Source organism: Epinephelus lanceolatus, chromosome 17 (genome assembly GCF_041903045.1).
Source record: "Epinephelus lanceolatus isolate andai-2023 chromosome 17, ASM4190304v1, whole genome shotgun sequence".
Lineage (NCBI taxonomy): Eukaryota > Metazoa > Chordata > Actinopteri > Perciformes > Serranidae > Epinephelus > Epinephelus lanceolatus.
Genome location: NC_135750.1, coordinates 2633454 through 2658950, shown reverse-complemented (window position 1 = coordinate 2658950; position 25497 = coordinate 2633454). Strand labels below are relative to the sequence as shown.

Sequence of the window (25497 nt, the reverse complement as noted above, 5' to 3'; positions counted from 1 at the left end):
CTCAAACCCCTCCAGCTCAAAGTCCACCCCTTTTTCCATGTTGATCCATGTTTCAGATATTGCAATGATGTTGAATACGTGTGTAAATTGACTCAGGTAATCCTTGATGTTTGTAACATTTGCGTGACTCAAGACATACTTTTTGACTTTTATTTTCCTAGTTACATTTGTTTTTGTGCTATTCTTTGTATTGTGTTCTTTAAATCACATCAAGTCAATGTCACGTATATGGCACGCCATGCTGCCTTTTTTAATTGTATGCCACTTAGTTTATTTTATTGTGTTTATCCTGCAGTAATCAGTGTGTAGTTGCTGCCATGTTGAGGCAGAGGGTGCTGTCTGTAGCTCTGGTTGAGGGTGAGAGGCTGTCAGCAGATAAACAGAGATCTGTGTGGGTACATGAGACCCTAAAAAAGAGGCTGGATCATGGGGAGTACCACCAGTTAGTCCAGGAGCTTCTCCTCCATCATGGATGTTTACAGGCAGATTTTAGGACGACTCAGGGGCAGTTTGACAACCTGCTGTCTATCATCAGGCCGTATAGCTCTGGGTATCCAGCAACCACTACCACCAGTTTCTCCTCCATTGTTTACCAACTGTAAACTTGTTGTTGTGAGCACCACAGAAGGCCCGCCTCTCAAATCGTCCCATTGGACAAAGAGGAAAAAGATGACGAAAAAAGATTCCTTATGTCAGTTTGTATAAATTAAAATAATAATAATAATGAAAATAATATTTTCTTTGAGGTATAGCAGAACACGTTGCCACATTCAGTGATCGTTCAATGTCAGCAGAGTTGGGCAAAAATACATCAAAATGTATTTTGATACAAAATACCCCTCAAATAAATGTATCAAAATAAAATACATGTATTTTGTATTTTCAAATACAGAAAATATTTTTTTTCTTTTTCTTTTTAGCAGCGACCTGCAGCTCTATAGGTCACTCTGTCGGTTGGTCCACAAAGCTTTTCGTGAATAACTCAAAAAGTCCTTGACCAAAAATGCTCAAAATGTGCATACTGCAACTAGAGACCATGAGTAACTATACCAGAAGGAATGCCCATGATTCGTCCATAGGTGGCGCTATACTAACCAATTCAAATCTTTTTGTGAATAACTCAAAAAGTCCTTGACCAAAAATGCTCAAAATTTACATGCTGCAATGAGAGACCATGAGTAACTGCATTGTAACTGATCCAGATTTAGATTCAGACAACTTTATTGATCCCACGTGAGGCAACTCATTTATAGCATACTTATCCCAAGCATCAACCACAACAACATACAGTTTCCTATGTGATGCACAGTCCAGTAAAACAGACCACTAGGTCAGTGAAGGGCACATTGAATGGCCCAAGTTTAAAAAACATATACATAAAAATATTAAAGAAAAAAAAAAAAGAAGTACAAAATATTGTTGCATCCAATATTATAAGAATGTGTAGCCTATTATTTTTGTTTTTTGATTTGTGGAGAAAGTATTTTGAGTATTTTAAATACAAAATTATTCCACTCAAAAGTATTCTGTTACAAATTACATTTGCTTTTTATCGTCCTTATCAAATACAAATGACAAAATACTCAAATGTAATTGAAATACGTATTTTAAATACAAGTAATAGAAATACTGCCCATCCCTGCTTGTTGGGCCCTTCATACAGCAATTTAAATCTGTTTTCAAAAACTTTGTAACACTGGAAAATGAAATCATAAATAATAAAATCATGTTTTTAAAAAAGATCTGAGTGTGTCGTCATCACGTGACGCTGGCTGGCAGGGTGCATGCTGGGCAGCGCGAGCGTGCGCCACGGCGGCTCGTTGAACTTCAGAGTGTGGTCAGTAGTAGACAGCTCACACTAAGATAAGAGAGAGAAGATGGATTTTAAAAAGCCTTTAAGCGGAGGAGCAGAAAGGATCATTTATAAATATACTGTGCTGTGCTTGCAAAAATGTTTTCAGCACATAACACCGCATTTGTATCAGGAAACATGGAGACGGGACCCGAACACAGAAAGTGCATCGTCCAGAAAAGGAGGGAACTGTGGACGCTTGGCTCTCCGTCGTTTTCTCACCCTACCTGTATCAAACTGTGAAGGAGAAAGAACATTTAAGTGAAGGAACTGAGGAGCACCATGAAACAAGAGCGACTGTCAGCACTCTGCCTGATGGCCATTGAACGTGACCTGGTGAAGGAGCTGGGTTTTCTGGTGGCAGACTGTGTGTTCAAGTTAAAGTCCAGGAAGAAGAACTCCTAAAGGTAAGAACATTGATAATGCTGTCAGTGCACTGAGCATAGTGTGAGGATGGTTTATTTGATTTGCTGTTTGTCTGTCAGCCTTGACACACATGCACACGCCTTCATTTTGACACATTATCTCTGCCCTGCACACTCTCTCTCTCTCTCTCTCTCTCTCTCTCTCTCACTCACACACACACACACACACACACCAGTTGCAGCTCATTTGTTGGCTGTTGCATTTCTGCATGGTACCTATGAACCCCTTATTTTGAAACCCTCCATTCAGCTGTGTTGTGTGGCTGTTATGATGCATTGATGTAACATTTCAGTGGTGATTATTATCTGTGAGTCAGTGAGTGTCTGTTGGTGAGCTATTGATCTGCTGTTTGTGTCAGCCTTGAGTTAAGGGTGTGTGTGTGTGTGTGTGTGTGTGTGTGTGTGTGTGTGTGTGTGTGAGAGAGAGAGAGAGAGAGAGAGAGAGAGAGAGAGAGAGAGAATAAGGTGTTGTTCGTATCATCAGTGCTGAAATCAACATTAGTTGCTGGTAACTGGTTAGTATGATTTGTGTGTTAATTGGCGTGGTGGTGCCGTGGTGTGGCATAGCATGGTGTGTGAGGTGGTGACGTTGCGTGTGTACAAGGGCCCTTTGAGACCTGGTGCCCAGGGGCCCCTGGGGTGATAATCCAGCTCTGGGTTTAAATGTAATATTTTAACAACAAAAATACAGCAGTGTGTGCAGACAGACAGACAGACAGACAGACTCATCATGGATATAAGATTGTTTTTGGTTTTTTTTTTTAAAGAGCCAGGTTCAGGTAAGAGTGTAAGATCAGATGGTGTGACTTCATTTCCAGCTGCTGCTGTATCAAAATGAGTTGTCTTCCTCCTAGGGCTGGGCGATATGGACTAAAAAAAATCACAACAAATCTGATTCACGATTTAAATTGAGTCCCCCCCCCTACTTAAAATCAATTTTCAGAAAAATACTTGCGGCCTGGTAGCACGTACCTGGGGTCCAAAACCTTCGGCATATGAATAAACCCCGGCTTTTCCACAGTATATAAGGGCACCATATCTCTTGTAATATACATCACAACTGCATCCATGATCGCCTTCCACTGGGCCCCTTTCTCATCATACAGCAGTGTTTCCCCTACCATTATATTGTAATGAATTCCAGCACTTGAATCAGGATATTTTCGTAGGGAGCAACACCTCTCCCACTCGGCAGCATGCCTCTGTTTGAGGTGCTGCAGTAAATTGGTAGTACTGCTACCTTTGGTTGCAACAGCCTTCCAACACACTTTGCAGCAGGGTGCTGATTGTTCTGTGTCTGACGCCACAAAACCGAACCAATTCCAAATAACTGCAGAACTCGTGCCCTTTCTTGGGAACGAGTTCTTCCCCACTTGCTGCCATGTTGTTTGTGTATCAAGCGTGCGGGGGGAGGGTGAGCCCACTCTGAACTACGGGAGCTCAGCGGGAAGCGTTGGTGGCAGATGTGAAAGAGAAAATCGTTTTTCTTTAAAACAAATCGACCTCAACTACAGATTTGAATCGCCCCTGGCACAGAACATGTGAAGCTGTGAGAGTGTTTCAATACTTTTGGATGGAAATGGGATGTGTCTAAGGCCTGGTCTTTGTTCCTGACCTTAGTTATAAAACTACATTAGTAGAGAATGTAAAAAAAGTCATAGTATAACATGTCGAAAAAACTTTAAGAAGTCATAGTACAGTTATGTTAAAAATGTAACACTCTGAATGAGTGTTCTGTGGGGCAGTGGCACAAGAGGCCTGAGTGGAAAATATACTTTACAATTATTCATCATTAAAGCCATTGTTTTAATAATGATTTTAAAAAGGTGTTTAAAGCCTGTTAAAAAAATATTAATTAGTTCAAATTATTTAATTAAAAAATTAATTGAATGAATGAATGAATGACTTTATTTCGAGCCAAAGTTCAAAACAATGTTGTGACAACAAAAAATGGGGGAAAAAAACCCACACACACACAAAAAACAGAAATGTTCTAAAAGGAGTAGGTAGAAGTAAAACTTATATGTTCCTACCCCTCTTTCACTTTTCTTCTATTAACTTAAACTATTTGCACAATTTCTTACATGTATATATAGTTACATACAACAATTAGGATATTTTTACAACCCAATTTTCTAATTATATTACATTCCTAAATTATTTACAACTTGTGTTATGAAGATATTTACACTGCTCAAAAACTGAAGGGAACACTCAATGGTCACAGTGTAACAGGGAGTCAGTTAAACTTCAGGGATATCAATGTGTCCATTCAGGAAGCACAAGTGATTGTGAATCAGTTTCAGCTGCTTTGGTGCAAATCAAAGTGACAACAGGTGCAATGGAGAGGCAAAAGCGAGACAAGCCCCAAAAAGGGAATGGTTTTACATGTGGTGTCCACAGACAGTTGCTCTCTCCTTATCCTTCCTGACTGATTCTTCTCTAGTTTGGTCTTCTGCTAGTGTCCTTGGCACTACTGGTAGCATGAGGCCGTACCTGCAGCCCAATCAGGTTGAGACCAGACACCAGGAGACCGGCCGTTACACCAGGAGAGCTGGACAGGGCCGCAGAAGGGCATCAACCCAGCAGCAGGACCGCTATCTGCTCCTTTGTGTGAGGAGGAACAGGAGGAGCACTGCCAGAGCCCTACAACATGACCTCCAGCAGGCTACTGGTGTGCATGTTTCTGACCACACTGTCAGAAACAGACTCCATGAGGGTGGCATGAGGGCCCCACGTCCTCTAGTGGGACCTGTGCTCACAGCCCAGCACCGTGCAGCTCCATCATTCACCAGAGAATACCAGAACTGGTACCCTGACTGCTGTTAGGTACTGGGATGAAATCCTCAGAGCGATTGTCAGACCTCATGCTGGTGCAGAGGGCCCTGGGTCATACAGGCAGGCGGGGGCTGTACACACTACTGAGTCACATGATGAGTTGGATCAGCTGTGATTTCAATTTTTTACTTTGATTTTTGGTGTGATTTTGAATCCAGCCCTCAGTGGGTTGATGATTTTGGTTCCCACTGACTGTTGTTACATCATTTTGTTCTCAACAAGTCCTGTACAGACTGAACTATCTGTTCAGCAGTGAGAAAGTTTCTCTAACAGGAGGAGACTCTCCCTCCTACAGAGAACACAGAGACACTGAGGAACAAGGTGACAAGAACCCAAACCCAGGATAAAGAGGTTCAGTGAATGTGGTGTTGAAGGTGTGGAGGTGGATCAGTGTGTCAGAGGAGACTGTGAAGAAGGACAGAGTGCCAGCAGGACAGTCCACATACACTGCTACTCTACCAGAGGAGGAGGAGGAGGAGGAGGAGGGGATGGATGTTCTTCTGCTATTGTGCCACACACTGTAACCACCATCATAGCAGATCAGACTCCAGGACTGATCATTCCATCCAAACAAACAGTCATCTCTGTCTCCTCTCCTCCTGATTCCTCTGTAACTCACTGATATATAAACTCTTCCTCTCCACTCGACCTCCCAGTAACAGCGACCAGTCAGACCAGTTCTACACAGCAGCTGAGCCCAGCCGTCAAATCTGTCTGGATGATCAGGATATGACTGATCCTCCTCCACATGTGTCACCTTCCTGTTGTTGTCAGACAGTTTGATCTCTCTGTTCACTGTGTTTGTGTCGATTGTGAGTTCACAGGAATCTGATGGAGAGAAGAAGACACAATACAGCTGCAGTTATTCATCTGTCATCACTCTGATGATGACATCAGAGATTTGAATGAGTGATGTCACAGTTTGAAGATGAAATGAAAAACACACTTACACTTCCTCAGACCTGGTGTCAACCATCGGACTCCAGCAGGCTCCACCCTGAAAGGAGGAGGGGGGTCAGAGCAGCACTTCCTCTTTCACCATGGAAACATGGACATTACATCACTCTCATACACACAGTTTTGTTATTGTCTCCACATGGACTGACATGTTCATCACTTATTATTAATCAGCTGATATTGTTTTAGTTCAGTGTACCTGAGCAGGTGGTGTTTCAACAGTTTACTGTGGGTTCATCACCACCACACAACACTTGACCATTACAGTCAGCTGATCCATTGTCAATATACAAGTATTGATTATTGGAGCTTTGAAACCACCTGTTTTACTCCTGATGAGTGACCTCCTTTGTTTGTGTCATAATGACTGTTGTCTGTCACAAGTAAAGGAGACACAACCTCTGATGGAGGAGGTCGGGGTGGATGGTTGGATGGGTTAGGGTTGCTGTTCACATCCTGTCTCCTAGCAACAGTCAGCACTGGTTTTTATCATCTGTAATCTGGATATAAAATATTCCAGTAAAAGTCCATCTGCAGCCACAGTGCACTGCCTGTTTCCCCATAATGTTGGTCCAGTTCTAAATAAAGCTCTTTGGTCTCTGACACACCACGTCCACAATCAGCTGTTAGTTCTTCATTGAGCATCTGTGGCTGACTGTCACCTTTAGTTTCTGTGGTGAGTCCCACTACAAGTCGACTCTTATCAGCCAGGGAACTCTCTGTCAGTGCAAAACAAACCAAATCCAGGTGAAGCTAAACTCCTTTTAAATCAGGAAACATTCCCATTATGATGACACCCAGTGGTGTCAGATGATGAAGACCAAAACATCCCCCACTATTGTTTCATATGAGCCCACAAACCTGCAGCATGACCACAATGACACACGTCAACCCACCATGAACCTCCAACGTGTCAGGATACACCACTGTCCTATTATCCAATGTTGAAACAAGACAAGGCTCCAGAAACATTTCATCACCTTCCCTCCCTGTTTTGGCCCATCCTGGCTACTGTTCCCTGACTACTTGTGTCTGTATTGATGGTCTGATGTGGGACACAAACAGTTTGATGAGTCAGTGTTTATCAGCTGTGGTTGTTTGAGGTCAGCTTGGTGTGTCAGGGTCATATGAGCCAGGCTGACAGTGTGACAGAGACAAAGTTTCCAGCTCTACCTCCTCTATCAGACTGAGTGTGTGTGGCTGCAGCAGGCCTCTTCATACCTGAGAGTGTCCAGTCTCCAGTGTGGATCCTTCAGTCCAGCCGACAGCAGCTTCACCCCTGAGTCTCCTGGATGATTGTAGCTCAGGTCCAGCTCTCTCAGATGGGAGGGGTTGGAGCTCAGAGCTGAGGCCAGAGAAGCACAGCCTTCCTCTGTGATCAGACAGCCTGACACACTGCAAACACACAAAACAACACACATGTCACATAATGTGAGGGTGGGTACCACAGTACTGCCATACTGTCGCCTACTGTGGGGTTACATCAACATTATTACTGACTTTTTTCTAGTCCCAACCAAACACCCACTAATGTCCACCAACTATCTGACAACATTACTGATTCCTCTCTGATATTTCAAGTTCCAACAACAGAGAAAAAACAAGATAAAACATGTTGATGGAAAGAGACTGAAACACAAAAGACAACTGGTTTGAAATCATATCAGCAGAGACAATCCTGTGATGGTTATGAGTTTATCAACTAATGTAAATCAGGATTTAAGTGGCCATCAGTTGAACATGTTGATGAATCCTGACCTGAGAGTTTCCAGTGTACAGTGTGAACTCTTCAGTCCATCAGACAGAAGCTTCACTGCTGAATCCTTCAGGTGGTTGTTACTCAGGTCCAGGTGTCTCAGACTGGAGGACTGGGAGCTGAGAACTGAGGACAGAGCTTCACAGCTTCTCTCTGAGAGGTTACAGCCACTCAGCCTACAGAGACAACAATCAACAAGAAGGAAAATATCTGTGTTCAAATGTAATCCTCTTTGATTAATGAGTCTGGACTAAAGTCAAATCTAAAGGAACAAAGATCTCAGTTAGTACTTCAGCTAACAGGAAACTAACAGACCTGCATTATAACACTGAGTCAAGAAGAACACTTTAAATTTGTTCAGTAAAACTGAAATATCAACTTCATCCAGATGGTAACAAGTGAGGACCCACTAAATTTGGTGATCTACAGTATAATCTCTTCTGAGCACAGATTAAAATCCTCACAGGGCTTGAAATTAACTTTTTTACATGGTAGCACTGGTGCTCCTAACTTCAGAAAGTTAGGAGCACCAGTAAAATTTTGGGAGCACCCACTGTAATGTAAGAAGCAGCAACAGTGTAATAGATTTTTTTTATTGCAACAGAAAGTCGACATTATACTGTATACATTACATTGTATGTGTATAGTCCACTTATCATTAACAACTTTTTCAGTTGAAGACATTTTTAGAAAAAACACCACTGAACCACTGAACACCACTGTGAATGAATGAGAAACCTTAGATGATGATACTGATGATGATGATGATGATGGCGGCAGTCATCATCATCATCATCATCTAAGGTTTCTCTTTCATTCACAGTGGTGTTCAGTGGTAGCCTGGCGTGTCCAGACTCAATTCGTGTTTTGCGAATTGGGTCTGGACATGGAGTGTACATTTCCTCTATTCCCGAGGGGCGGTATCAACGGCTGTCACTCAAAGTGACCCTTCACGCAATTGGACAGACGGAAAACCAATCAGAGTAAACGAAACGTGTGACGTAGGCTAGCACAACAGCACTGTAAACAGACCAGCAAGCTGCAGCGGAGATGAGCTGTGATGATGTCTGGGAAAGAGTGTTGCCGTCTTTGCGGTTTTCCTCCTCACTGTGGACTCCGAGTTGCACGGCTGTGATTCCCAGCTTGGTCGTTTCCCTGACCTGCTCCTCCATGAGAGCAACTAGCAGAGAAACAACAATAGCCACTGGGTTTTCACTGAGTCCCATCTTTTTCCCGATCAACGGAGCCAGTTGGTAAATAAACTTTGACCAAACCCCGTTGGAAGGACGGCAAACGCATCCTTTTGATCAATAAAAGCTTTCAGTGCAGCCGTTTGCTCTGCTTTTAAAGAAGCGCCTTTATGATTGCATGGCCAGACTGATCTGCGGAGCGAAATAGAATATGAGCTCGCGAGATTAGGATGGTTTCACCAGGCTAGTTCAGTGGTGTTTGTTCTAAAAAAGTCTTTCAGCGTTCTCTTCATTTTCTCTTCTCTCCGGCATGAATTAGCTGCGGCTTCTACTTAGTTCTGAGTGGCAGAAGTGCCGCGGTTGCGGAGTGATTTGAGGATAATAACCAATCTAAAAACAGCATTAAATGTCAAGCTCATGTTTGATTGGTCACTGTCAGCTCACGAGGTAGAGAGAATCCTGGGAACTTTATCAATGTAGCCTACGAACTTGTGAATGAGACATTTGACTCGGGGGGGAAAATAGTCGCACCGGAAGAATTATTTACACTGGCACCAGTGCTCCCAATTATATTTTGAGGTCGCACAGATGAAATTTTGGTCGCACATGTGACCAAAACGGTCACAATTTCGAGCCCTGCCTCACAGTTAATTATGATTAACTCATAAATAAGGAGTCAATCCAAATAACATGATATGAAAGCATAATGGTCTTTTCTATATCAGCCAGAGTTCATATCTGTATGTTGTTCAGTAGGTGGAATTGAAGCAGAAAAGAGTTTCTGAACTGTGAAGTTTCAAATCCTGATTGAACATTTGTCAGATTCAGAAATGCTGACATGAGAGAGAATGTTTAAACTGTATGGAGTTTAGAGAAATATGTGAAATCATTTCAGATGGTCTGCAGCTTGATCTGACCTGAGAGTTTCCAGTGTACAGTGTGAACTCTTCAGTCCATCAGACAGAAGCTTCACTCCTGAATCCTTCAGGTGGTTGTTACTCAGGTCCAGGTGTCTCAGACTGGAGGACTGGGAGCTGAGAACTGAGGACAGAGCTTCACAGCTTCTCTCTGAGAGGTCACAGACACTCAGCCTGAAGAGACAACAATCAACAAGAAGGAAAATATCTGTGTTCAAATGTAATCCTCTTTGATTAATGAGTCTGGACTAACGTCAAATCTAAAGGAACAAAGATCTCAGTTAGTACTTCAGCTAACAGGAAACTAACAGACCTGCATTATAACACTGAGTCAAGAAGAACACTTTACATTTGTTCAGTAAAACTGAAATATCAACTTCATCCAGATGGTAACAAGTGAGGACCCACTAAATTTGGTGATCTACAGTATAATCTCTTCTGAGCACAGATTAAAATCCTCACAGGGCTTGAAATTAACTTTTTTACATGGTAGCACTGGTGCTCCTAACTTCAGAAAGTTAGGAGCACCAGTAAAATTTTGGGAGCACCCACTGTAATGTAAGAAGCAGCAACAGTGTAATAGATTTTTTTTATTGCAACAGAAAGTCGACATTATACTGTATACATTACATTGTATGTGTATAGTCCACTTATCATTAACAACTTTTTCAGTTGAAGACATTTTTAGAAAAAACACCACTGAACCACTGAACACCACTGTGAATGAATGAGAAACCTTAGATGATGATACTGATGATGATGATGATGGTGGCGGCAGTCATCATCAGTATCATCATCATCTAAGGTTTCTCATTCATTCACAGTGGTGTTCAGTGGTAGCCTGGCGTGTCCAGACTCAATTCGCAAAACGCAAATGGGTCTGGACATGGAGTGTACATTTCCTCTATTCCTGAGGGGCGGTATCAACGGCTGTCACTCAAAGTGACCCTTCACGCAATTGGAAAGACAGAAAACCAATCAGAGTAAACGAAACGTGTGACGTAGGCTAGCACAACAGCACTGTAAACAGACCAGCAAGCTGCAGCGGAGATGAGCTGTGATGATGTCTGGGAAAGAGTGTTGCCGTCTTTGCGGATTTCCTCCTCACTGTGGACTCCGAGTTGCACGGCTGTGATTCCCAGCTTGGTCGTTTCCCTGACCTGCTCCTCCATGAGAGCAACTAGCAGAGAAACAACAATAGCCACTGGGTTTTCACTGAGTCCCATCTTTTTCCCGATCAACAGAGCCAGTTGGTAAATTAAACTTTTACCAAACCCCGTAGGAAGGACGGCAAACGCATCCTTTAGATCAATAAAAGCTTTCAGTGCAGCCGTTTGCTCTGCTTTTAAAGAAGCACCTTTATGATTGCATGGCTAGACTGATCTGCGGAGCGAAATAGAATATGAGCTCGCGAGATTAGGATGGTTTCACCAGGCTAGTTCAGTGGTGTTTGTTCTAAAAAAGTCTTTCAGCGTTCTCTTCATTTTCTCTTCTCTCCGGCATGAGTTAGCTTCGGCTTCTACTTAGTTCTGAGTGGCAGAAGTGCCGCGGTCGCGAAGTGATTTGAGGATAATAACCAATCTAAAAACAGCATTAAATGTCAAGCTCATGTTTGATTGGTCACTGTCAGCTCACGAGGTAGAGAGAATCCTGGGAACTTTATCACTGTAGCCTACGAACTTGTGAATGAGACATTTGACTCGGGGGGGAAAATAGTCGCACCAGAAGAATTATTTACACTGGCACCAGTGCTCCCAATTATATTTTGAGGTCGCACAGATGAAATTTTGGTCGCACATGTGACCAAAACGGTCACAATTTCGAGCCCTGCCTCACAGTTAATTATGATTAACTCATAAATAAGGAGTCAATCCAAATAACATGATATGAAAGCATAATGGTCTTTTCTATATCAGCCAGAGTTCATATCTGTATGTTGTTCAGTAGGTGGAATTGAAGCAGAAAAGAGTTTCTGAACTGTGAAGTTTCAAATCCTGATTGAACATTTGTCAGATTCAGAAACGCCGACATGAGAGAGAATGTTTAAACTGTATGGAGTTTAGAGAAATATGTGAAATCATTTCAGATGGTCTGCAGCTTGATCTGACCTGAGAGTTTCCAGTGTACAGTGTGAACTCTTCAGTCCATCAGACAGAAGCTTCACTGCTGAATCCTTCAGGTGGTTGTTACTCAGGTCCAGGTGTCTCAGACTGGAGGACTGGGAGCTGAGAACTGAGGACAGAGCTTCACAGCTTCTCTCTGAGAGGTTACAGCCACTCAGCCTACAGAGACAACAATCAACAAGAAGGAAAATATCTGTGTTCAAATGTAATCCTCTTTGATTAATGAGTCTGGACTAAAGTCAAATCTAAAGGAACAAAGATCTCAGTTAGTACTTCAGCTAACAGGAAACTAACAGACCTGCATTATAACACTGAGTCAAGAAGAACACTTTACATTTGTTCAGTAAAACTGAAATATCAACTTCATCCAGATGGTAACAAGTGAGGACCCACTAAATTTGGTGATCTACAGTATAATCTCTTCTGAGCACAGATTAAAATCCTCACAGGGCTTGAAATTAAGTTTTTTACATGGTAACACTGGTGCTCCTAACTTCAGAAAGTTAGGAGCACCAGTAAAATTTTGGGAGCACCCACTGTAATGTAAGAAGCAGCAACAGTGTAATAGATTTTTTTTATTGCAACAGAAAGTCGACATTATACTGTATACATTACATTGTATGTGTATAGTCCACTTATCATTAACTTTTTCAGTTGAAGACATTTTTAGAAAAAACACCACTGAACCACTGAACACCACTGTGAATGAATGAGAAACCTTAGATGATGATACTGATGATGATGATGATGATGGTGGCAGTCATCATCATCATCATCATCATCTAAGGTTTCTCTTTCATTCACAGTGGTGTTCAGTGGTAGCCTGGCGTGTCCAGACCCAATTCGCAAAACACGAATGGGTCTGGACATGGAGTGTACATTTCCTCTATTCCCGACAGGCGGTATCAACGGCTGTCACTCAAAGTGACCCTTCACGCAATTGGAAAGACAGAAAACCAATCAGAGTAAACGAAACGTGTGACGTGGGCTAGCACAACGCCACTGTAAACAGACCAGCAAGCAGTGTTGCCAAGTCCGCTTATTATAAGCGACTTTGGGCTTGTTTTTCTGTTAAGTCGCTTACAAATATTGGTAGTCGCGGGTCGCGGTTTTCTTGGGCTTGTTTCTAAAGTGTAGTTGCTTATTTGGGCTTGTTCCCAGCTCCATAATAAGTTGTCAAGCAGATATTTTCGATATGTTATTTAAACGTAGGATAGTTTGTCTTGCCTGTTCCCTCTGTCCCTCTCCTTTCCCCATACACACAGGAGACAGCAGAGTTTTTTCCCACCTGCATCCTGCTTCTAATTGGCTCTGACCCTGATGGCAACGAGTACTAGCCAATCAGAGGCAGAGCAGGGTAATCTGTTTTTTTTCTGGTTAGGAAAACGTCAGAAGATGAGTGCATAAAAAGCAATAATAAATAAAGAATTTGTGAATTCAGGATGATATTTATTTGTGTGTGCGAATTTTAATCATCAGTGGTTTACTGTGTATATAATGTACTTGGTACATCAGTCTATATTTGATATCCCATCTGTTTTCTAATGTTAAACAGTGTTGGGTAAGGGTTACTTTAAAAGTAATCAAAGTACATTACTGCGTTACTTTTTTTTAAAAAAAAGTAACCAGTTACTTTACTGCGTTACTCCCTTTTCCTATTGGGCAATGGACCACAGGGCGCTAAGCCTACATTTTTTTGTCTCCAAAATTAAAGTTATGGACCACTTGCCCTTCACTGAGATCCAATTCTCCCATCACAGCCGTCACTTTGACCAGTAGAAACACACAACGATCTGCTGCCGTAGACAACTGTATGACAACAACACCCCAGCGTTTTAATATTTCCTCTAGGGATGTTACCACACAGAGTAAAAGGGGGAAATGATGGTGTGAAACAGGAGAGGCACTTTGTCAACCCGCTGATTTAACGTTACTGTCATTAGCATCAAGCTAGCAAACAATGGTGCATCCTCACAGTCGGACATAAACAGGGCTTGATGCTAACTTTTTTTCCAAGGAGCACATGTGCTCCTAAGTTGAAAAAGTAAGGAGCGCACAAAGAACTTTAGGGGCACACTGTAAATTGATCAAATAATGTGTTTTCCATAATAAACGTGATGCAAATAGACATTTACAAGCAATATTATTTAATGAATCTGTATACAAAATGTACAGAAAGGTAAAATCATCAAGTTTTGAAAAAGTATTGCAATTTAATTTTGTCTTTAATGTTATTATCTTATATATATTATCTTTGCAATATGATTATCTTATATAATGTTATTACTATCCTAAAACATTCTCCATTTCCTCTGAAACTCTGCAGGACTTAAAACCTCTTTCACACTGAGCTTTCGCGGCGCCCACCACGGGGTAGGGCGCAGAGGACAGGATTTGGGGGAGTACAGGCTCGTTCAGGAGCTACAGCTCCATGGTGACCGCTTCCGGGTCTACTTCAGGCTCTTCTCTGCTATTGGACACGCAGCGCCGAGGTGTCGTCACAGCACGCAGACGCCGCGACATGCGCCCTCTCGTGCGCCTCTCAGCTCAGCGGCAGTGCGGTGCGCACTTGCGCCGCGGTAGCACATACATAATGAATGGGTTCATTGGCGGAGGTCTGCGCTTTGCGCACTCTGTGTGAAAGGGGCTTTATTTCCACCCTGCCCAGCAGCGGTACCGTGGCGAACGGTCCCTAAAGGCCTCTACACATGATCAGCTGTAAAACCGCTTTGCGCTGGCTGTCCCATTGTTTGTCTATGGAGAGGGCAGCAACGCCTGACAAAGCGGCACCACTACCCTTGGCGTCGCGCACCGCTCTGATTCTCCGCCCGAACGCTGCGCTCAGAGTTGAAATTATTTGAACTACGGGAAGAACGGAGCAGGCTTCCCCGGAGATCCGCCGCTTAACCTGGTCCATCTCCTCCATACTTTGACTCATTTCCACGCTGCCGACAGTGGGACTTAAAGGGATAGTGCACCCAAAAATGAAAATTCAGCCATTATCTACTCACCCATATGCAGATGGAGGCCCTGGTGAAGTTTTAGAGTCCTCACATCCCTTGCGGAGATCGGCGGGTGGAGCGGCTTGCACACCTAATGGTGGACGGCGCCCCAGACTAACGTCCAAGAACACAAAATTGAATTCACAAAGTATCTCCATACTGCTCATCCATAGTGATCCAAGTGTGCTGCAGCCGCGACATAAAAAGTTGTTTAGAAAAACGTCATGTGAACTCTGTTTTTAGCCTCATTGTAGCCTGTAGCTCTGACTGCCTCTCTGTGCTCTGCGCTCACGTGTGCACGCCTGCGTGAAACCAGCGAAAGCATGAGCTTTGCTCACCCATGTTTACATCACGTGACACGTGCACCGCAGGGGGAGACAACAGTAACCACAGTAGCTAAAAGATAATTTGCACTACGGTCTTTTAGCAAAGGACAGCCCAACATGTCTGAAGACTTTGAAACTGAGGAGGAACAGCATTTCTTTGTTGAGCCGTATTTGTTTGAGCCTGAGTATATGGACGCGGAACTCAGGCTACTGGACGAAGCAGCCGCCGCAGCTCATGAGCCTCAGCCAGCCGCAGAATACCAGAGTCGAGCACTGGAAACCTGGTGGTGTAGTTGTTTCAAATGCAAAGCAATGCCAACAGATGAGGAAAGTCTTTGCTGCTCAGACTGGGAATTGGCGATGCCTGCACTTGAGAATCTGGACATCAGTACTGACGAGACTGCTGCTCTTCAGAGACCGTGCATCACCGATCACCCTGAGCGCGCACACGTGAGCGCGGAGCACAGAGAAGCAGTCAGAGCTACAGGCTACAGTGAGGCTAAAAACAGAGTTCATATGATGTTTTTCCAAACAACTTTTTATGTCGGGGCTTCAGGACGCTTGGATCACTACGGATGAGCAGTATGGAGATACTTTGTGGAATCAATTTTGTGTTCTTGGACGTTTGTCTGTGGCGCCGTCTGCCATTAGGTGTGCTAGCCGCTCCCCCGCCGATCTCCGCAAGGGATGTGAGGACTCTAAAACTTCACCAGGGCCTCCATCTGCATATGGGTGAGTAGATAATGGCTGAATTTTCATTTTTGGGTGCACTATCCCTTTAAGCCCTTTTCACACAGAGCACGCAAAGTGCAGACCTCCACCAACGAACCCATTCATTGTGTATGTGCTACCGCGGCGCAAGAGCGCATTGTGCCGACAGTGGCTTGGAAAACCGCCCATAACCGTGTCACACGGAGAAGAGGGAAGGCGGCTGGAGTTCCTCCAACATTTGCGGTTAGATTATCATATTTTTTTTTATTGACAAAAATATAGGCTGCTTCGGCTGATTTTTTTTATGCGCACATGTGCCCCTAAATATTTTTTACAGTTCGCACACATCTATTTTTAGTCGCAAATGCAAGTGAAACGCTCGCACTGTCGAGCCCTGATAAAGTAATAACATTAACAAATAGCGGCGGGGCTTTTACTCACCACAACTGCAGAGGCTCCCAGCTTCATTTGAAACAAACTACATTATAGACGGTCTGTTATTTATTAATCCCTCTGTGTGTTTATATATTTACTTTTTATCCGCTCCGTTGTCTTTGTAAAGTTAACATATCGCACCGTCATTTCAAACTCAACACTTGTTTCAAATTGAAAGCCCCTTATAACCTCGGCTGAGAGAATCCCTCCATTTTCTAAATAGGCTTTTATTCTGAAACATTTGTAAGAACTAGGGTTGGGTACCGTTCATAATTGAACCGATACGGTACCGGTATCGGTATCTGGAATTCGGTACCGGTACCAAACGGTACCTTATTTCGGTACTTTTTAACCCCATGGGCCCTAGGCCTTTTTGGGGTATTTTTACTGCCTTTACTTTTAAGCTCATATCACAGTCATTATAAAGTCTACATACACATGCTATATCTTGTTTTTTTCAGGACAATCTGGGCTTTCCAGATTTGCCATCATTTCATGTCCTTCTATGTGCCTGTATTTTATATTAATTTTTATATCAATGAAAAAAACAAATCTGTGTTACTAAATTCTTACATTTTTACATGTATCTCACCATAGCAAGTTGGAAGTTGACATATTCTGCCATATATGAAGAGGGGAGACTCTCTGGAATCTGGCAATATAAGAACCATGATGCTGGGACATTCTGTCACTTAACAGCTGTCCAAAACATGTGGCTTGTGCCAGGCGGACATGATTGCCAGTATTTTTTCATTATTGCAAGAAATTCCATTGACTCATTCACAAGTCAAAAATGTGTTTTATCTGAAAGAAACATGCAATATTTACATCTAAGATCATAGAAAAATAGTCAACCAAGTGCAATGATGTCCTCCAAGATAATATTTGTTTTTCAGTTTCAGTTATATATTGGGGGGACATTTTGGGCATTGGTGGGGGGGGGGGGGGGGGGCACGTGTCCCCCTCAATGTATATGGTCACTACGGCCCTGTCATGCATGCATAATTAGGCTGCAGTTGTCTGGGTGCGCAAAGGTGAAGTGGCTGGTCTTGTCATACAAAGTTTGATGGAGTGTCAACTGGACAATATGGAGATATTTGCATCTTGAAAGCCGGACTACAAATGTGGATAGACAGGGAGAAACACACACAAGCCTAAGACGTGGTAAGATACGATATTCCTCACCATATGAAGTGACTGATAACAAGATCTGTATAATGGATTGTAAAGAAATTCGTCAAGTTTTTATTTTATAGACAATTGATCTGTATTTAAAGCATTGTATTGATGGGATGACAGCACAATGTGTGTGGTATCACTGGAAAGCTCTGCTCCTGCGCTTTCATGTGATATGCGTGGCATTTCTGTGCGAGCCTGCATTCGCCAGTAATCCATCCAAGAGTAATGTGTGTGCAGAGCTGTATGAAAGCTCTGTTATACATCATTGTATTGAAATTTTATCAATTTTTTTCGCTGTGAAAACATTAGATTACCGACTTGACCTTGTCGGAAAGCTACAATTCTGCTGTTTCCGCTGATATGTGTGGCTTCTCGCTATGACGCACGGTCGCGGAGAAAATCCACAGAGAAGAACGGGTGTGAATTTGGACGCACTATGCGTCGTTCGGGCCCATAGTCTAAACTTCTCAGTTTCAACATTTTTTTGAGAACATTTAGGAACACTGCTGCACGTTAACTTTTGTCTGCACATTGTTTTTGTCGCCATTGTTGCTGAGTCTGAGGTGCGAGTCATGCACTCTCGCTCCGCCTCCACCTCAGGTACCGAAATTTGGCACCGTTTAATTTTAAGTGAATCGGTACTCGGTAGTACCGACGTGAATCGGTACCAAGTACAAAAAGTACCGAGTTTCGGTACCCATCCCTAGTCAGAACTTCCTGTGGAAGATATAGTAGCTTGATAGTTTACGTGTGGCGCTTCAAATGTAGCTCCTGCCATCTGCTGACGCTTTTAGGTGACTACAACAACATGTCGGCTGGCACACGAAGAGACACAAAGAATAGTCAAAGTAATAAAAATAGGACAAGAATAACCCGATGACATCACACACGCTGTGAAAGACGACTGGGGATAATTGGTGTGTACCAGCGTGTAGCGTGTACCAGGCATAATGCAAGTCCTGAGTCTGAAATATGTCTGTCAGCGAGTCCTGCTCCACCTATTTAGACTCCACCGTAGACAACGGCAGCATTTCTCCGACCACGTAGCGAGCCACAAGCTCCGTGGCTTCTTTCAGACTGATAGGTTTAACGTTATCTCCGTTATTTGAACCAAACGACAGCCGTTGCTGTTTCGGAGCTGAAGGACCAGCGTTCTAAAAGTAACGGAAGTAACTGATGTCTTCTTTGAAAATGTACTTAAGTATTTGATTACTCAAACAGCAAACTAACGCGTTAGGTTACTCATTACTGCAAAAAGTAATCAAAGTACTCTAGCGCGTTACTTTGTAATGCGTTATACCCAACTCTGATGTTAAATAATGTTAAAAATGTGGTTTATCTCCCTCTTGTGGTCATTGTCCTGAAGCTCAGGGGAGAGAAAAATAAATAAACTGTGTACCCTGGGTACAGTTTTGCAAAACTGCGCAGTGCACACAGTTTATTTACTTTTCTCTCCCTGGAACCTAGGGGAGCTCCATAGAAAAAGTCGCTTGTTTTGGGCTTGTTTTCACAGGCCTGGTTGCTTATTTGTCTTGCGAGATCTGGCAACACTGCCAGCAAGCTGCAGCGGAGATGAGCTGTGATGATGTCTGGGAAAGAGTGTTGCGTCTTTGCGGATTTCCTCCTCACTGTGGACTCCGAGTTGCACGGCTGTGATTCCCAGCTTGGTCGTTTCCCTGACCTGCTCCTCCATGAGAGCAACTAGCAGAGAAACAACAATAGCCACTGGGTTTTCACTGAGTCCCATCTTTTTCCCGATCAACGGAGCCAGTTGGTAAATTAAACTTTGACCAAACCCCGTAGGAAGGACGGCAAACGCATCCTTTTGATCAATAAAAGCTTTCAGTGCAGCCGTTTGCTCTGCTTTTAAAGAAGCGCCTTTATGATTGCATGGCTAGACTGATCTGCGGAGCGAAATAGAATATGAGCTCGCGAGATTAGGATGGTTTCACCAGGCTAGTTCAGTGGTGTTTGTTCTAAAAAAGTCTTTCAGCGTTCTCTTCATTTTCTCTTCTCTCCGGCATGAATTAGCTTCGGCTTCTACTTAGTTCTGAGTGGCAGAAGTGCCGCGGTTGCGGAGTGATTTGAGGCTAATAACCAATCTAAAAACAGCATTAAATGTCAAGCTCATGTTTGATTGGTCACTGTCAGCTCACGAGGTAGAGAGAATCCTGGGAACTTTATCAATGTAGCCTACGAACTTGTGAATGAGACATTTGACTCGGGGGGGAAAATAGTCGCACCAGAAGAATTATTTACACTGGCACCAGTGCTCCCAATTATATTTTGAGGTCGCACAGATGAAACTTTGGTCGCATATGTGACCAAAACGGTCGCAATTTCGAGCCCTGCCTCACAGTTAATTATGATTAACTCATAAATAAGGAGTCAATCCAAATAACATGATATGAAAGCATAATGGTCTTTTCTATATCAGCCAGAGTTCATATCTGTATGTTGTTCAGTAGGTGGAATTGAAGCAGAAAAGAGTTTCTGAACTGTGAAGTTTCAAATCCTGATTGAACATTTGTCAGATTCAGAAATGCTGACATGAGAGAGAATGTTTAAACTGTATGGAGTTTAGAGAAATATGTGAAATCATTTCAGATGGTCTGCAGCTTGATCTGACCTGAGAGTTTCCAGTGTACAGTGTGAACTCTTCAGTCCATCAGACAGAAGCTTCACTCCTGAATCCTTCAGGTGGTTGTTACTCAGGTCCAGGTGTCTCAGACTGGAGGACTGGGAGCTGAGAACTGAGGACAGAGCTTCACAGCTTCTCTCTGAGAGGTTACAGACACTCAGCCTACAGAGACAATATATTAAAGAAATAAAAAGACAGTAAGTTGAAAAGACAACAGAGCATTTAAGTTATGATATATGAATCCAACTGTCTCTGTACTTACAGAGCTTTGTTGGAGGCTTTGACCACTGGCAGCAGCCTCAGAAGAGCCTCCTCTGAAGCAGAGTATTTCTTCAGGTCAAACACGTCCAGATCTTCTTCTGATGACAGTAAGATGAAGACCAGAGCTGACCACTGAGCAGGAGACAGTTTATCTGTGGAGAGACGTCCTGAACTCAGGGACTGTTGGATCTCCTCCACTAGAGAACGATCATTCAGTTCATTCAGACAGTGGAACAGATTGATGCTTCTCTCTGCAGACAGATCCTGGTTGATCTTCTTCTTGATGTACTCGACTGTTTCCTGATTGGTCTGTGAGCTACTTCCTGTCTGTCTCAGCAGACCTCGTAGGTGTCTCTGATTGGTCTGTAGTGAGAGACCCAGAAGGAAGCGGAGGAACAAGTCCAGGTGTCCATTTGGACTCTGTAAGGCCTTGTCCACAGCACTCTGGTGGAGATACTTCAGATTCGGTTTGTCTTTGAAGACTTTAGACCACCAGGATGTTGTTTGTTGTTCTTCCATCAGATTGACTCCAGAGTTGATGAAGGTCAGATGGACATGAAGAGCAGCCAGAAACTCCTGAACACTCAGATGGACGAAGCAGAACACCTTGTCCTGGTACAGTCCTCTCTCCTCTTTAAAGATCTGTGTGAACACTCCTGAGTACACTGAGGCTGCTCTGATATCGATGCCACACTCTGTCAGGTCTGATTCATAGAAGATCAGGTTGCCTTTCTGCAGCTGATCAAAAGCCAGTTTTCCCAGAGACTCAATCATCTTCCTGCTCTCTGGACTCCAGTGATGATCTGTCTCAGCTCCTCCATCATACTTGATGTTCTTCACTTTGGTCTGAACCACCAGGAAGTGGATGTACATCTCAGTCAGGGTCTTGGGCAGCTTTCCTTCCTCTCTGGTCTTCATCACATCCTCCAGAACTGTAGCAGTGATCCAGCAGAAGACTGGGATGTGGCACATGATGTGGAGGCTTGGTGATGTCTTGATGTGGGAGATGATTCTGCTGGCCTGCTCCTCATCTCTGAATCTCTTCCTGAAGTACTCCTCCTTCTGTGGGTCAGTGAACCCTCTGACCTCTGTCACCATGTCAACACAGTCAGGAGGGATCTGATTGGCTGCTGCAGGTCGTGTGGTTATCCAGAGGCGAGCAGAGGGAAGCAGTTTCCCCCTGATGAGGTTTGTCAGCAGCACATCCACTGAGGTGGACTGTGTAACATCAGTCAGGATCTCATTGTTGTGGAAGTCCAGAGGAAGTCGACACTCATCCAGACCGTCAAAGATGAACACAACCTGGAACTCTTCAAACCTGCAGATTCCTGCTTCTTTGGTTTCAGTAAAGAAGTGATGAACAAGTTCCACCAAGCTGTACTTTTTCTCTTTCAGCACATTCAGCTCTCTGAAAGTGAATGGAAATGTCAACTGTATGTCCTGGTTGGCTTTGTCTTCAGCCCAGTCCAGAGTGAACTTCTGTGTTAAGACTGTTTTCCCAATGCCAGCCACTCCCTTTGTCATCACTGTTCTGATTGGTTCGTCTCTTCCAGGTGAGGCTTTAAAGATGTCTTCTTGTCTGATGGTTGTTTCTGGTCTGTCTGGTTTCCTGGATGCTGTTTCAATCTGTCTGACCTCATGTTCATCATTGACCTCTGCAGTCCCTCCCTCTGTGATGTAGAGCTCTGTGTAGATCTGATTCAGAAGGGTTGGGTTTCCTGCTTTAGCGATCCCCTCAAACACACACTGGAACTTCTTCTGCAGGTCAGATTTCAGTTTACGCTGACAGACTGCAGAATAACTTCCTGAATGAACACAACAAAGAAGATCAGTAAGACAAAGAAAATATTTCAACATGTCATTTCCTCAAAGAATGAGTATATGAATATATTTTGGTCCGTCTCTTGAGACATTAGTAAACGTCCCATTTATCCATCATGTTAAATCTTTATAGAAATCCTCTTACTGCTCTGCAGACAGTCAGCCAGCTCCTCCTGCTTCATTCTCCTCAGGAAGTTCAGTGTGATCTTCAGAAATGCCTCTCTGCTGCTCCTCCTCTGCTCCTCATCCTCACCATCCAACACCTCCTCATCCTCCCTCTGACTCTCTAAGCATTCTGGGTAATCTGAACTCAGAACCTTCTGGATCTTCTTCAGCTCGTTCTTCACAAAAGTGAGGATGTTCTCCTCCAGCAGCTGGAACAGAATATTATATGAATGACACACTCAAACATCAGATCCATGTTGGACACACTGACAATCCACTGGTGTAAAAAGTGCAGCATGGAGATGATTGTGAACAGAATAGATGTCAAAGTAGTTGTTGTACATGTACAGACCATAAATATGGAGTCCAGGTGTGTTTGATGCTGCTGGGCAGACTGACCACTGGGAACCTCTGAGCTCTCCTGGTCCACTCTGTGGAGGAATCATCAACAGTGAGCTCACATGATGTTTGCACCAGGAGACTGCAGAACTTATATCATTTACAAAAACACACACAGACCAGTTAGTTAAAGACGTGTTCTGTCATGATTGATCAGAATGAAAACCAGATGTAAACAACACTGTAAATGATGGACACCTGATTCTGTGTCTCATGACTGAGGATCACAACAGTTAGTTCATCTGTTTCATTCAACAGTTTCATTCACTTACAGCAGGTCAGAAGAAGGACGTCCATCTTTGAAGTCAATCAGACGACCCATAGACCGATCACTCTTCATGGACACACAGCTGGGTACAGGGGACTTTTCTCTCTGCTGCTGGAAACTGATAGAAACACTGACATTTACTGAACATACAAGATTTCTATTCAGCATAAAACACAGCATAGATATTCCTTGACCTGACTGGTGGATGTGTGTGAGGCAGCGGCGTGTGTGCTTAAAGGCACTGATCATCACAATCTGATGTGATACGTGGAATTTTGGAATTTTATGCCAGTGCCAGGCTTACACTTGATGCTGTTGACCTGCCCCTACACTTGAAACTGTGACCTGTGTTTGTCTTTGGGCCACAGCACATCTGGGAGCACGGCCAGTTTCTGTCAGTGATAAAGCTTTGTCTTGGTCATTTGTGGGTGGAGCCTGCACTACATTCCCTGATTATAATTGCAATTAGCAATCTGAGGCTTTAGCTTTAATCAGAGGGTGTTTCTGGAGGCATCTGTGAAACCAAAGACTACTTACCTACAAAGGCTAGGACATAAGGGCAACCCTTCAAAAGGGAACTCTTAAACTAACTGACTCTTCAACAAACTGCGCTCTGCCTCCAGACCTCTGCAGGTAGTCCTCAAACTTCTGTAGTTAGTGTACAGACCTCTGTAGCTCGGCCCCAACATCTGCCACTAGTCCACATACCTTCACTGGTTGTTCCCAGAACTCTGAAGCGTGGACGCAGCCTTTTGAAAGTAGTCCAAAAACCTCTGCAGCAATTGACCTAAAACTCTGGAGCTAGTCCACAACCTGTTTAATTTGTTTCCAGACCACTTCAGTGAGTCCTCAAGCCTCTGCATCTGGACCATAAGCCTCTGAAACTACTTGCCATACTGCTGCAGGTAGTCCTTAAAAAATCTAGAACTACTGCCCAGAGGACTTCAGCTAGTCCCCAGTTGTCTGCCAGTCCCCAAAAATCTGCAGCGATCTGACACTTTGGCCTCCCCTGGTTGACTCTGTGAAAGAATTAGCTCACATTGTGTTTGCACCAGGAGACTGCTTTAAGTTATGAATTACACACACACACACACACACACACACACCAGTTAGTTAAAGATGTTGTGTTCTGCCATATTTTATTGTCATGAAAACCAGATGTAAACAACACTGTAAATCATGAACTACCAGTTCTGTATCTGTGTAACTGAAAGCCCATCTGTTTCAGTTGACAGTTTTAAGTACTTACAGTGGGTCAGAAGAAGGACGTCCATCTTTGAAGTCAATTAAATCCTCTTTTGACTGACCACTCTTCATGGACACACAGCTGGGTACAGGGGACTTTTCTCTCTGCTGCTGGAAACTGATAGAAACACTGACATTACAGTTTTTTACAGTTGTTTACGCACTAAAATGAAAATTTTCACAATTAACAGCTCTTTACACTTAAGAAGCAAAACACCTGTCTATAGTTGCACAACAATAAGCACAGACTCAGCTTCACACTTTTTGCAAAATATTACACACAGTGATTTGCAAAACTCTACACGCATTATCACACCTTAGACACAGATAAGGATTGTGAGGTTACTTCCTTCTCATTACAAAGCCCCTGCTTGCCAACGACCACACTAATGAACGAATTGGATAATCACAGCCACCTGGTGTGGAAGCACACAGGTGCTTACTGTAAACCAAGTGGACCACATGCAGTACATTGTCGTTTGGGACAATGTATCTTTCCATCGATCTGCTCTGGTCCACAACTGGTTCCATGAGCACCCTGAATTTGCAGTCTTATACCTTTCACCATACTCCCCATTCCTGAACCCAATAGAGGAATTTTTATTTGTCTACACTTTACAGTAGTAAGAAAAACTACTATTTTGTTCTGATTTTCATTGTTGAGCTGTTACTGTAACTGAGTATGGTAAGAAATAAATATTTTCAGTCTGCAATCAGTGTTGTGTTTGTTTGTTGTATTTGTGTACTTTCTCTGTATACCTCAAAGTAATCATGAAGAATGTTGTGGGTTTGACAATATCTTTTTGTCATCTAAATTATCCCTTACATAAAAATGTCTGGCAAACAAGTCTAGCACTAGACCAGCTATTTCCTAAAATAGGCGTTTTTACAAATGTATTTTGTATTGATCACTGTAGTGCGTAACTGACTGCAATAGTGTCTGATCATCTGAAGACTGTTAGTGAGATGAAAACAAAACAGCATTT

General features: G+C 43.2%; 1 protein-coding gene across 1 annotated transcript in view; it reads right to left on the bottom strand.

Annotated features, from left to right (window-relative positions):
- Positions 1 to 2664: 2664 nt before the first annotated feature.
- The window catches only part of LOC144467503 (uncharacterized), a 57378-nt gene continuing 34545 nt past the window's right edge, over positions 2665 to 25497 (bottom strand). The window contains exons 5-15 of the mRNA XM_078176313.1: positions 23271 to 23384; positions 22952 to 23030; positions 22580 to 22808; positions 20615 to 22418; positions 20341 to 20514; positions 12044 to 12217; positions 9936 to 10109; positions 7831 to 8004; positions 7294 to 7467; positions 6066 to 6112; positions 2665 to 5943 (exon numbers count right to left, since the gene is read on the bottom strand). Of these exons, the coding sequence (XP_078032439.1) occupies positions 5405 to 5943; positions 6066 to 6112; positions 7294 to 7467; positions 7831 to 8004; positions 9936 to 10109; positions 12044 to 12217; positions 20341 to 20514; positions 20615 to 22418; positions 22580 to 22808; positions 22952 to 23030; positions 23271 to 23384 (3682 nt within the window). The 3' untranslated portion in view covers positions 2665 to 5404. The remainder of the gene's footprint in view (positions 5944 to 6065; positions 6113 to 7293; positions 7468 to 7830; positions 8005 to 9935; positions 10110 to 12043; positions 12218 to 20340; positions 20515 to 20614; positions 22419 to 22579; positions 22809 to 22951; positions 23031 to 23270; positions 23385 to 25497) is intronic.